The following is a 13903-nucleotide window of genomic DNA, read 5'->3' on the forward strand; positions in this document are numbered from 1 at the left end:
TTTGTTCAAGGGGCTGCATATACAAATGACTCATCCAGCTTTAAAACCACAAAAGCCAGACTAGGAGCAGCATTAGTTCCCAGAGTTCTTAATGGCTATGCTTATGGTGGAGTCATTGGCTTAGAGCCCCAGATGGAATCACAGAAATGGAGCAAAACAAACCAGGTTAAATGGTCAGCCCCGGATTCTGGCTAATTTTGCAAGCTGACCTGGGATGTTACTAAACATTTCACAACATACTTATAATGCTATAGATAAAATTTGCCCCCATCCCTGGGCTCATAGATTTTTAAATCTGGAAGTAACTTTTTGAATTTTCATCTCCAATTCCACATTTTTTAAGTAACTTTCTGGGTCTCAATTTGCTTAAGTAACTTGACTGAGGTCGCCCTACATAATAATAAGGGGTAAATTCTCAGCCAGGCATGGAACAGTGTTTTTCTGAATTTCTAACCTCATGAGAATAAAAGATAAAATCAGCTTGGAAAACACTGCACACTATATCCTCTTCTTAAAGAAGGACAATATGTGTTAGCATATTAAAGACTAAGAAGTGTGACTTTATTTAAGTCTAGCATTTTCCAAATGCACAGGGCATAGACACCAGTTTTTGGTATGACATCTATTTCTATCACAGAGAACTGCTCTTTTGCAGAATGTCCTTTGGGATGTACCGCTCTGGTTGTGCTACTCTTAATTACAAGAGACTGAGAGAAAGTAAAGAGTAAAGTCAAAGTCAATTTCACAAAAAGAAGCAAACTAATCTCTTCCAAATAAATAACCTAACATTATCCTATCTTTTTAAATCTTAATTATTTGATTATTTTTATTTGGAGAGGCAGGATCTTAGAGATTTCGGTATTTAAAAAAAAGTCTCTAAACTGATAAATCAAACTGGGAATCTTATTCTTAAATTAAAAAAAAAATTTTTTTAAAGCCAGACTTCAAACAGTACTTACGCATTAGAATTGGTGAAGTCAGTAAACATTCACATGTTAATGAGTGGGTGAGAAGACATTAAACCATAAAAAAAGCAAACAAAAACAAGGTTAAGAAACTTAAAAAAGCAAGCACATGGTGTAAACTCAAAAAAAAAAAAAACACAGATGAAGAAAAAAAATCATAGTTCTAGAACCATTACAATACATACATTCTTTTTCCCTTAGAATGTTGGCCTGAAATTTTTTTCCTTTTTGCATTTTCAACTTTATTTGCTTTTCATGTCATCCTAAGCCTTTAGGACTCATTAATGTCAACTGGATTCTAAAGGCAGCCTTCAAATTTCCAGGCACAATTTGTGTATAATTTTCTGAAATCACCTGGAGACCAGTCTTGGCTTTCTACCCATTCACAAAGACTTATAGCAGCTGAATCTATAGAGACCTAATAATGTTGCAGGGAAATGTGATTTACAAAGAGTAATATGATTTCCTGGGTTTAAAATTTCTATATTCCCAGAAAAGGAAAACACAGTTATAAATCCACATCAGTGGTTCTTAGTTTGCAGGAATTTCAGAGACAAGCTGGCCTAATGTACTGGTTTTTGCAGATGAGAAACTGAGGGACAGAGGTTATGTCTCTGATATCACAGAACCATTTAGGTGAAGAGCTGGGATCAAGGCTAGGGCCTCTGTCTCAGCGTGAGTCCCATCCCCTCTACCACAGGGTGCAGACATCTGCATGCCCCATCAGAAACTGGGGAACTGGACAGTCAGGCTGATGGAGGCTTGGTCAAATTAATTTTTTTTTAGCCACGTGGCTTGTGGTATCTTAGTTCCCTGACCAGAGATCGAACCTGTGCCCCCTGCAATGGAAGCACAGAGTCCTAACCACTGGAACGCCAGGGAATTCCCTTGGTCAAATTAATTTTTAGGTAGCTAGCCTTCACTAGTTTTAATTAGTTAAACTAATTGCAAGCTCATCAAAATTATCAGAGAGGTTGGTTAAATTATTTGATGGCCCCCCAAAAAAGTCTTGTAAGGGAGTTTGTGAATTACTGTGTGACCGTACCTTTCCTTCTCTATGAGTGAAATGATACATGGTTTGATGGGCTCAGAAATAAGCTAGGAGTTTCCTAATCAAGCTAAGTGTTCTCTATCTAGGAAAACAGACTTCACAATATTTGCATCACAGGAGACCATAAAGGTATAATACACTGAACGCCCCAGTTTGATTCTCAAAAGCAGCAGCAGGTAAGCCTTTCAGAGGACAGCGAAGAGTTCAGCTGACGTTGCTACTTAAAAGCTACGCGGAGGAAAGCGGGTTTTACCATGCTGTTTGTAGATGGGTGGTTTTCGGTAAATGTTGATCCCTTGATCTGTGGAAATGAAAAGCAAAAGGTGTGTGATTATGGGGAGCCATCCACCGATGGGAAAAACAGATCAACCAAGAGGCAAACCAAACTGAAGATTCTCCAACAAAAATAACCCAGAAGGTTAACTTTTGTATTACAAAGATTGAGGTTACTGGAAGAAGAAATTACAGGAATGAGTGAATTACTATAGACATGTGACATGGAATCCTTTGTAATACATCTTAGGATATAGAGACGTCATTCACTCATGAGCCATTTATTTCAAATATACACTTCACTGAAAGTGGGGTTAAAACAGGAAGAAACGCAAGCAGTGCAGATACTGTGATGGTGAGGAAGACATAACCAGTTTGGGGAAGATCCCCAAATTGCTAGTGTCTCGAAATTGAGCTCCCAGTAGAGACCAGTGGCTCAATTTACTTTTCAACTAATGAGTGGAACAGTGGAAAGCGATGTAGTGAAATTAAGAGTATATTTTTGTAAAACAGAGAAACAGTTTTTAGGTGCGAGGCTAGTCTGATGTATGGACAGGATGTTTGACAAAATCCTAGTGTGTATAGGCCAAATTTTACAAAAGAAAGGAAAAGTAAAGAGATGCCAAATATTATTCATATATTTATATAGAACCCCATTTGATTATGCAACCATTAAACTTTGACTGCAAATACTCAGGAGGTTTCAAAAGGTTTCCCCAGAATCTTGGGCACTGGATCCTGGTTGGGCATTCTTCATGAAAAAAGTTGCAAATGTACAACACTGATTTTCAAGGTTCGATGAAACTTCATTTATATATATATATTTTTTAAAGGCAGTCCTATCTCAGTGGTATGAACCCCATTGAACTTTCCTCTGTTCAAACTTCTAGGTAAGTTTGGAATGCAAAAGAGAAAAAGTACTACAGATTCCAAATATGTATGCCAACGTTAACATAACGGGTAATTTATTAAACCACTTTCAGTAGCTAAAAGAAGCAAAACAATGTACTTCTGATGGAAAAATAACATCATGACTTCTGATGGCCAATCTTGCCTTCACAAAGATTGTGAGCTGACCCTAAATATTAAGATACTGATGGGTTCTGATTTTTCCAGTTCCTGATGGCAAATTACTATTTGTACCATGACAGCAAAGCTTAGAGCACCAAGCCTAAATTGCAAGATGTCTTTGTGGGCTATGGAGGTGGTTAGTTAATTACACACTGCAGAAAGACCCTCCAAATGACCCAATTTTTCAGCTCTCTGAAAAGTCCACAGAAAGAATCTCCACACTGGAGACAAACAGATAAAATAAGAGTACTCTCAAGAACGCTGAGGTCCAGTCTTTAGGATGAGAAGATAACTAGATTGCCATTGTCTTAGACAATGACACTAAACCACAGAGTGGTATCTTAGAAGGTACTAATATAAGGGTAAAATTAAAATTTTTGTCAAAACAAAGCAACTCAACCCTTATTCTTCCACCCTCTGCCTCCCATCCCCCTTCAAAAATTTTAGAGAAAACGTACACCTTCAATACAATCCTGGCATCTCACATACAAAGCTTTTGAAAGGCCCTCTAGGTCAGATCCTGCAATTTAGGGTTTGTTGACTGTGAGCACCGCAATTAAAAGAGCATGAGAAATGGAGACGAGACAGAGGTGACAAGGCTACATTCTACACGGCGACAGGACACCGAGACACGGACCATGTCAGCTCCTACCTGGAACATGGAAATGTTTAGGGGCCTGAGCGTAAGTTGGAGTGACAGGGCGGCTGTCTGGCCGATAAGGGAGAGGGGAGTTCCGGCCGCTGGATGGTTCATTGCCTCCAATGAGAAGAATGGAGAAAACAAAATGAGAGAAGGGAGAGCAAGAAAGAAAACAAAGCAAGCATAATAAAAATTCAAGACGAACAAACCGGAAGGAGGTACATCCAAAAGGACGAACCAAAGAAACAAACTCAGTTCATCAACTTGGCTCACAAAGGTGACTGGTATAAGGTTGAATTTTCCAAAAGAGAGATTTGAGTTGAAGTGGAACTAGGTTAAGAGCAGTGAGCGGTAAGATGCATCATTCCAATGGCATGCGGTTGAAGGCTGTGAGCTGGCAGCAAACTGATTAGATGGAAAGTACATTAAGAAGAACGGAAAGTCACTTGCTAATGATTCAGGGTCAGTCGTCAGATGGTTACAACCCAAGCGTGTAAAGGGGTGGGATATGCAAACCCCAAAACAGTCACTTCCAGGCATAATGGCAGAGGCTGGCAATCAGAATCTATTTCTCTGAACGGGAGGCTGAGTCTGGGAACCTGTGTGGTCCTTCCTCTGAGCAACACAAAGTGCCTTCATTGCAGCCTATGTTTCTGTTGCTTCACTTTGAAATACACACAGTAGAGTCAGACCCCTTTCTTCCAGGTACTTTGGGACCACTTATACTTCTCTCCACCTTTCTCTTAAAAGAGGCTCTACCCAGTCTAAAAATTCCATCAGTGAGGCATTTACTGAGCATCTACTATGGCTGGGCAGTGAGCTTCGATTGAGGCTAAGTAGGTGGTGCCTAGCTGCAAGGGGCTCAGGGTCTACCTAAGGAGACAGACTTATAAGCAACAAGTGCACGTAATACCACATAAGTGCTTACTCGGGGGTATGCGAAAAATTCTATGGCACTCACATGAAGGTGCCATTGATTTTTCAGAAAGGCTACGGAAAGATGCTAGAATTGAGTTGGTCATTGAAGGGTAAGCTCACCAGGTGGATGGGTGGCCGGAGGGGTGAGAAGGTCCAGATTCTAGGGAGCTGGAACATCACGGGGAAGGAAGGGCCCCAGTGTGTGGGAGCAACAGGACGGGCCTCTGCGGCCAGGCAGCACAGCGTTCTTGGAGGGGGGAGTGGGGAAGAGCCTGGAACGTGCTGCTGGGCTTGGCCGCAAAAGCCTTGAGGACCCCCCCATAGCCACCATCACTCCCTCTGATGAGAACTGCAGGGTGAACTGAGACTTGTGCAAAATCGGAAAGAGATCAGCTCTTACCCTACTGTCCTGCTTCCCCACGACTGAGCGAACATCCGTGCAAGAATACACCAGAAGATATAGGACTATCAAAAGTTAATGAATTAGTAAGGTAATTACTTTTATGATTGAGTTGTAAGGGTTCTTTACACATTCTGGATAACAAGTTTCTTATCAGACATATGATTTGCAAACATTTTCTCCCATTTTGTGGTTGTCTTTTACTTTCTTGATAGTGTCCTTTGAAGCACAAAAGTTTTTTTTTTAAATTGATTTATTGATTGATTGATTAATTGCTATGTTGGGTCTTCGTTTCTGTGCGAGGGCTTTCTCTAGTTGCGGCAAGTGGGGGCCACTCTTCATCGCGGTGTGCGGGCCTCTCACTATCACGGCCTCTCTTGTTGCGGAGCACAGGCTCCAGACGCGCAGGCTCAGCAGTTGTGGCTCACAGGCCCAGTTGCTCCGCGGCATGTGGGATCTTCCCAGACCAGGGCTCGAACCCGTGTCCCCTGCATTGGCAGGCAGATTCTCAACCACTGCGCCACCAGGGAAGCCCCATGAAGCATAAAAGTTTTAAATATTGATAAAGTCCAATTTATCTATCAGTTAAGGCTAACAATTTTAAATAAATCATAGATCTTCAGAAAATAGAGCAGGAGTCAATTTTTTTCTCTCTCTCTCTCTTTTTTTTTTTTACTTTGTCTTAAATTTTTTTTTTAAATTGAGATATAACTGACATATAACATTATATTAGTTTTAGGTGTATAAGAGCCAATTTCTTCAAGTAAATCAAACTGTTCTAAATCTGGCCAGCAATGCATGAAAGATGTCAATTGCTGGAGTCTCACAATAACATGTTCAATAGAGTTTTAATTTTTTGATATGTATAGTTTTAGATAACCAGAGCACAGATCTGTACCAAATAGGCAGTAAGATATTCCGAATATGAGATCTGAATTTGTTACTGTCTCAAATTTAGAGTCCAGGTTTTTGGTTATCATGTTCTAAAACTTTTGCCCTTTTTTCTTTTTTTGTTTCAAGAGTCAGTCTAGCATCTAGCTCCCAATATATTATAATGCTGACTTTACTAAAGTGAGATATTAGCTCCTAAAAATTATGAAGCTTCACCTACAACCACTGATCTATTAAAAAGCTCATTTAAAGAGAAAGTCACCTCATTTACTATCACTCTCCTAAAGAGAAATAGCCAGCTCATGTCTGAAAAAATTAATATAAAAAACACAGGTAGAGGCAAGCAGGGGAAGGAAGAATACAGTTTATGTTTAGAAGAAAATCCTGCTTTAAACCTAAGGCTGAATCAGAACTAGATCTCATTTATCTCTGTGTGTTCAACACAGTGCCTGGGCACGACTAAGTGCTTAATAAATGTCTGTGAATGAATGACTGAAGTAGGCCAACTAATTAATTCTACAGCAATGAATGACCTAATTTAGTGAGCACCACTGCAGTATCAACCATCATCTTTCTCTTAATTATAGGCAGCCGGATGCTAGGACACAGCAGTGGGATCACAATAGTACCTTTTTTCTTTTTTTTAAAAATAGCTTTCCCTAGAGTTGATCCTTAATAACCCCAATTTAATTGTTTCACTTCAGAAGAATTCTTTACGCCTACAAACATTAGAAATTATTCACAAGAGTAATCCATAATTAAAAAACAGAATAATTCTTGTGGGCTATTCTCAAAGGAAGTTCTAGAGAGACTCAACTTTCTTGCTTTATTTGAGTTTTTTTTTTGAAGACCTTGCATATCTTGAACACTGGTGCTACTGCTTTGGAACCACACTACTCCCTGCCCTTAATCCTGCACCTCTAACCTCCCTGTATGTGTAGAACGTCAGATTTTCGGGGGAGGGGAATGTCCTCACAGGTTTTGGTTATAATATCCAATCAGATGAAACTCCATTAAATTTGTTCTGATAGTTACTAGCCAGGGTCACGCACACACAAATATAGCTGCATATATGGGACTTCAAGGTTTAAGGTCATTAGAATTAGCATTTGCCCAAGTATTCTATCATTAAGATGCTCTGCTGCCCAGTGGCAGTAGAAACCCATCACTTCCATGGTTGACGGCTCTCAAAGGCTATGGAACGACTGTCTGAATTCCCAAAGGGTGTATTCTGGCTGAATGCTGTCTCCAGTTGGGCAGAGTTTTTTACTTAGCAGCATATCTTCGGCAACCACTGACCTTTCTAGTGGCTAGAAAAAACGCTAGTATGTTCAAGTCTTTGTAAGTAGATTTAATTCTATAATCATTTAAAATCTCCCATGAGACATTTAAAAACACTAGGTAAACAGCTACCCAGCAACACACCCATCTAAGTGATCCTGCATAGTATGATTTCTACACATCACAACGGCTCGTTGGGTTAAAGGTCTCAGAGTACATAATGTTGCTAGGTACCAAATTCTTAGTCCTTGAAATGCGAAAGGCATTAAAAATTTTGGCATTAACAAAACAATTCTCAAGATGAGGCCTTTTCTAAGTTAAACACCCTTTCTTTAAGTGATAAAACGTTTCCCTCTATCCTGGATGGAAATAACTGATGAAGGCCCTAAAAGGTTATTTTCGTGCTTAGTTCATTACTCAGGCAAAGTGATGCATGAGCCACCAGATGAAATATCATATACGGAAGGTATCATTGTCATCATCATCATCATGATCATCTATCAGCCTGGAGTTGACATTGTTTAAAAATAATATAATAGTGTATATATCATATAATATTGTATATATCACACTCATAGCCATTTTGTTTCTTTAAATAAGTCCTTGCATTGGTTCATCTAAGTTGTTAGTGATCTTAGCTACTGGGGTGAGAAGCTACTGTATATATAGATATACATTTCTTGGTCTTCATTTTTAGCTCCTTCCAAGTCAGCCCAATAGGCCAATTTTTCAGTCCTTGGGAGATCATTTACTGGAAGGATTCCCACTGTACTTAAATTCAAACGCTCTGTCCTACTTTTATTCTTCTTTTCGCCACCATGAGAGCCTCAGTGACAAATTCTAAGACAAGTCAATCTAAATGGCAATGCTTGTGTCTGCTGTGGGAAACGGCTGGCACCACTTAGCTTCTGGCCTCTAAGTGCTTATGTTCCAAAATATAAATTCTGAGGGGACCTTAAAGTTGGCAGCATCTAGAAGGTCATGACAGAGTTTCAAGATTACTGGTCCTTGTCTAAAGCTTCAATAAACGTTACGGTTTCCTTCAGCAAGTGTCAAATACATATTTGCATCATAGCAACTCATATCTATGGCAAAACAAGGAAGATTTCTTTCAAAGAGACTTAATATATGTAGCCCTCCTGTTTGCAAATCTGATTCATGGACACAGAAGGTAATGTCTAACAGTATTTCAAAGGGAAAGGAAGAGAAACTCTGCAAACATGGCACAAAGCCCAAAACAAGGAGAAAATAGTTTTTCCAAATAGGCATGCACTTGTCCAAATGGCCCAACAATGATATACTGATATAGAATGAAGCTGCAAGGAAGGTCAGAGAACAGAAATAAAAAACACAATGGAAAACAAGATGGGCATTACAGAAAATGGACGGAGAAGCCAATGAGATAGAGAGAAAGCTGGTGATGTGCATCTCAGCTCTACACCCATGCAGGTGTCCTCAGCTCCGTGGACCCTGGGGGCCTGGGCCACATGCGTCTGAAATAAGGGCCAAGAATTGGACTTGGGCAATGGGAGGTGGGCTTCTGGCTGCCAGAGGGGCTAGGGGACCCCTGCTTTCAGCCACACCTTCCTGAGATGGACATCCTACCCTGGGGTCCTTAAGCTCCTTGGCTTACATTTGTTTTAAAAATAATTTCCCTGAGATTGCAAAACAAGCTCCAAGATAAAGAATGAAGGCTCAAATGAAGAGCCATGGAAAACCCTGGGAGACTTTGCTCCTTTAAAGATATCTTAGATGTGTTTCTCTAATGGCCATACGTTCCCCCGGGGCTGGAGAGGACTTTCATGTAAATGGATACATGTTTTTCAAGATAACTAAGACGTAATTCTTTGCAGAATCCGTATTTAGCTATTCAACTAAACTAGGCTTTTAAAGCAATATCTTTAATATACAAATTCTGCATGATTGATTTTGTAGTTTAGCAAAAAGCTGATTTTAAAACTAAGCATATACTGTTATGTACATTATATTTTGTATCTGAAGTATATAAACTATTCTATCTGAACCAACTGTAGGCATACATCCAGTAAAAAGAAAATGGGAGAGAGACCATTAGATATTTTTTAAGCGTAAGCTCGAAGTAAAAAACTATTGCTTTCTATAATTTAAACCTATACTATTTGACTGTGTACTTCGAATTCAGACTGAAAAAAGAAAAGATTGCATATCTACATTTTTAATAAAGCACCATTTAGGCACACTGAAGTACTGTGATTTTCCTAACCACTTGGTATTTCTGTTGAAAAGTTAATTTTGTAGTTTAAATGCCTGAAAGTAGCTGTTTGTCTTGGCCTCCGTAAGAATGCAATTTTCTAGTTAAAAAGAGATGGAGGATAAAAGTTTGCTTTAAAAATTATACTTCGTGTATAGCATTTAGACCGAAACACAGCCCCCTCATAGGAATGAGGGATGGGAAGGCTTGGGGTCTATCTAGTCCTGGTGTTGCCACTTCCTAGCTGTGAGTCCTTGGCCGGGTCACTTAACCAGGGCTTCAACTCTTCATCCACCCCCATGGCTGCCCCCTGCTACTTTACTTCATAGGGACGCTGTGAAGAGTGATGGATTGATGCAACCGGAAGTGCTCTAAGAGCACCATGCCGAGGGGGAAATCACAGAGGGACCAGAGTTGAGCGCTCACTACACACCAGGGCATTTCACCTTGCCAACTACAAATTGGCACTTGCCATCTACCTCTATAAGGATGAAATCATGAGCCGCAGCAGCGGCTGACCTTCAGCACCCCCTGAAAGGAGTTCAGGGTGGAGATCAGGAATGAGGCCCTCTGTGCTCTGGGAAAAACTGACAGGACAGGTCTTCAGATAGTCAGATACTTTCAGGAGAAGATTTTATGAGCCCAATTCTTGCATCTCCTCGTATCTAGAAAAGCACTAAAATCCTTCATGGTGACATCTGCTCCTCGTGACTAGCAGCAACCTTCTGCAAAAAATAGGTGCCTGATTGCATGTACTCCCCCTTCACCAAAATCACATATCTACTGACCTTCCCCTTACCTCTCTGGCGCAGTTTCTCAGAGCTATCTGCAATGCTGTCTCCCGGGCTATAGTCCTCATTTTGCCCCAAATAAAATTTAACTCACAGCTCTCACATTGTGCATTTTTGTTCTTTCAGTTGACAACCTCACACACCCCAATACCCTAGGAGAGGTTTCATAGATGAGGCAAGTGGCACTCAAAAGGTTAAGTCTACAATCCAAGGTCCCATAGCTAGCATGTGACAGAGATCATATTCAAAGCCGGGACTCCAGTGTCCACATGGGTGCCCATCTCGCCATAAGGCTGTGCACACGCACGAGGTATTGAGTCTTGATATTTTGTGATGCGTTATTTGTATAAACTCTGTATAACTTTATAGGGTACATGACATTTTTCTTCCTACACAAAGTAGCTTTCTGAAAGATGAAATATATAATAACCGAACAAGGCAGTTTAAATTTTAATGAATTAAAAAATGCATTTTCCCTTGCATATTAGAAACAAAGAAACAAACATCTTAATTTGGCCAAGGGCTTCTATATTAAAGTCTCTTTAAAATACATCTCTGAAGTTTTTTTCAATAATTTCTTATGGTTTTATAGACATTCTCTAAAGTATCATCTTGACATCTAAATAATAAAAGTCTTTCCTCCCCAAATACTAATTAGCAGTAATAATTTTAAATAATCTGTCAAGAACTTTAGAAAGTGCTGCACCTGCTGAAAAATTTCTTTGCTAGTGGCAAACGGTACGTGTCTTCAAATAAGCTTGTCAGCAAGGTTATTTTTACAGCACAGAAAATGCTAAAAATCGCATGCTTGTAAAATGACTGCCAAGGAAATTCAGTCAAAGAGCACAACATTTAGGCTGCTTGAGAAAGTGTTAGAGATGTGAGCTCTTGGAAATCGGGGTTAGAATCCCTTAGGTCTGTCTTAAGACCCACGACAACATCTGTGCTTGCCTGCTACTCCCTCCTTAAGCTATTTTCTTTGGTTAATTTGGTTCAAATCAAGACTACGGAAAAAGTTAGCATCCTCTGGGAGCTCCTACTTATTTTAAATTATGGCTCTTACTTATTTTAAATTTGGGGCTCTTGGCTCGATTGAGAATGGCTACGGAAACATAACAGACAATGAGAACAATGGGAACGGCATAGAGGGAAGGGCAGAAATGGGCAGTAACAGAAAACAGAAGGCAAAGTCCCTCTTCTCCATCATGCAGAAATCAGGACAGGTCAAAGGAACATTACTCTAAGGGTTGTCTCAAGGAGAGAAATTTAAGTTACGTCGCCATAGATCTTTCACACCGTCCAAACATTTTAATATTGTTACGTGGTTAGGTGGCTTATCACCATTAAGACAACTTTGGAACCCTTGTTGCTGAATACCGTTGTGTTTTGCTGAGCCATAACACGTATGAAAACCAGGAAGATTCCCCAGATATATATTATATTTTGCTTTTGACCAGAGAAAAACAAAATAATAATATATATTTTTCTTAAGCAGTAGATAACAAATCTTAGGGTCTCAAACATATTTCCCGTTTTTTCATCTAGAGCCCTTTAGAAATGACATATTTCTCCTAACGAGAGATGCTATGCCAGTTCTAAGACACGGCTGGGTGTAGTCATGACACACGCAGGCATGCTGAGAAGTCCAAAGCTCGGAGCTGACTCTTGGAGATACACCTTATTAGCCTTCCCAGGGTGCTAATAAATCTCCGCTATGCAGGGTGCTGCCTGGAGAAGCCTGCCTCCTTACCTTTGATATGGGGAAGGAAGTGGTGTCGGAAAGGGGAGTTGGGGCGGGAGTCGCTGTGGCCGGAGCTGAGGCTGCCGGTGTGCAGGGTGGACCTCTGCACACCAGGAGACAGCAGCTCTGTGCAGCAAGGATCGGGGCAGGACACGGTGCAAACAGAAAAGAAGAGCAGAAATTAACACAGGAGCAGGGACAACGCCATCGTTCCAAGGGAGAAAAAAAAAATAAAGAACGTTAATCAGGAGTCTGAAAAAGGAGGAAGGAAAAGGGGTTAAGAAGTCACCTACGAAGGGTTACACAAAGTGGGGAGGGTCTGCAAACAGGTTTAGGTCAGTACAGAGTTCACTCTCCAAGAATAAATGGCTTTGGTGGGAGGGAACGGCCATCAGAAGGTTCTGTCAGGATGACACCAGCTACCACTGAGCCAGGACTGGGCACGTCACTTAGACTCAACCATAGCTGTTTTTAAAAGGCACCTGACGAAACAGAACCCTCTGAAACACATGTACAAAACTGACAATCATTTCAAGAACCTTGCAAAGAAATACTTATATGTAAGGGTCAGATTCTTTTTTTTTTAAGCTGCAAACGTCTCCTACTGCAAGTTTAATTTTACTTTGCCTATGCAGAAGGGAAACCTGTCTGTATCCCCTGTGTAGCAAAGAGCCACCCATGATCCTGAGAATTGGGTAGTGGTGACACCACGGAGCTGGAAACTCAGTTCTGGACATTAACCTAAGCCCAGACCTAAGGACGTGCATGATCCTCTGGTATCTAGAACGTATGGAGTGGATACTCTGAGGTGCTCTGTGCTGACCATGACTATGCTAGCAGAGCCCCACCTGGAAAAAATAATTAGGAGTCCTAACAACCGACATCACGCATGTCCATAACGTATTGTGAAGGGGGAGGAGAAGTTCTTAGAATGGGGAATGTTCTACAGGCTCTTGGCATCAGAACCATGACTAGAACAGAGGAAAACTTTCTACTGCCCAATGAGGACATGACCTTTTAGGGAAACAATGTCCCTGGCTGACCACTCCCTTGCTGTCCAGGGATTCTCTCGAACAACAATTTGCCAGTGAACCTCGCATCATTCTGACAAGGGTACGGCTGCAGTATCAGGGTATGCCCATACGTAGGGGTGGTGGCACAAAGGATTTCTCATCACCCAGACAGAAAGTGGCGTAAATCCAAACCCAGAAGTAAAGTGAATATCATTGTACATGAAAAATAAAAGGAATTTCTTTCCTGAAAAATTTTCCTTTAACGTAACTCAACAAATACTGAGTAAATATTTATGAGTCTAGAGAAAACTATACTTTATTGAAGGATCAAAAAGTAGAAATTTAATCCTCTACAAGCATTAAATCTATGGCTTTAAAGAGAAGATTGCAGCCTTTTTACATTCTGTTCATTTCCTTTGGTTTTATTTTATAAAATACGTTAGCATATGAATGGGCTTATTCTCATCAGCCTGCACAGAAGCAAGAGGCTTAAAATGAAGTCTTCATAGACATACATCATCACCAAGTTTGTTGAGAAGGCCAAAATTCTTCCTTGGTGAATCTATTTCTCAGGAATCCTGGGTCTGTGCTGGGATCTCCATGCTTTTTCTACTCTACATAGGAGATACCCACTAATG

At 40.5% G+C, this 13903-nt stretch overlaps 1 protein-coding gene across 2 annotated transcripts in view; it reads right to left on the reverse strand.

Annotated features, from left to right (window-relative positions):
• Positions 1-13903, reverse strand: part of ABLIM1 (actin binding LIM protein 1) — a 183862-nt gene that overhangs the window by 13742 nt on the left and 156217 nt on the right. The window contains exons 14-15 of one of the 2 annotated variants that reach the window (XM_068548618.1): positions 4013-4117; positions 2270-2317 (exon numbers count right to left, since the gene is read on the reverse strand). In XM_068548618.1, the coding sequence (XP_068404719.1) occupies positions 2270-2317; positions 4013-4117 (153 nt within the window). The remainder of the gene's footprint in view (positions 1-2269; positions 2318-4012; positions 4118-13903) is intronic. The other variant, XM_068548619.1, reaches the window with a different exon arrangement.

This window comes from Eschrichtius robustus, chromosome 7 (genome assembly GCF_028021215.1).
Source record: "Eschrichtius robustus isolate mEscRob2 chromosome 7, mEscRob2.pri, whole genome shotgun sequence".
Lineage (NCBI taxonomy): Eukaryota > Metazoa > Chordata > Mammalia > Artiodactyla > Eschrichtiidae > Eschrichtius > Eschrichtius robustus.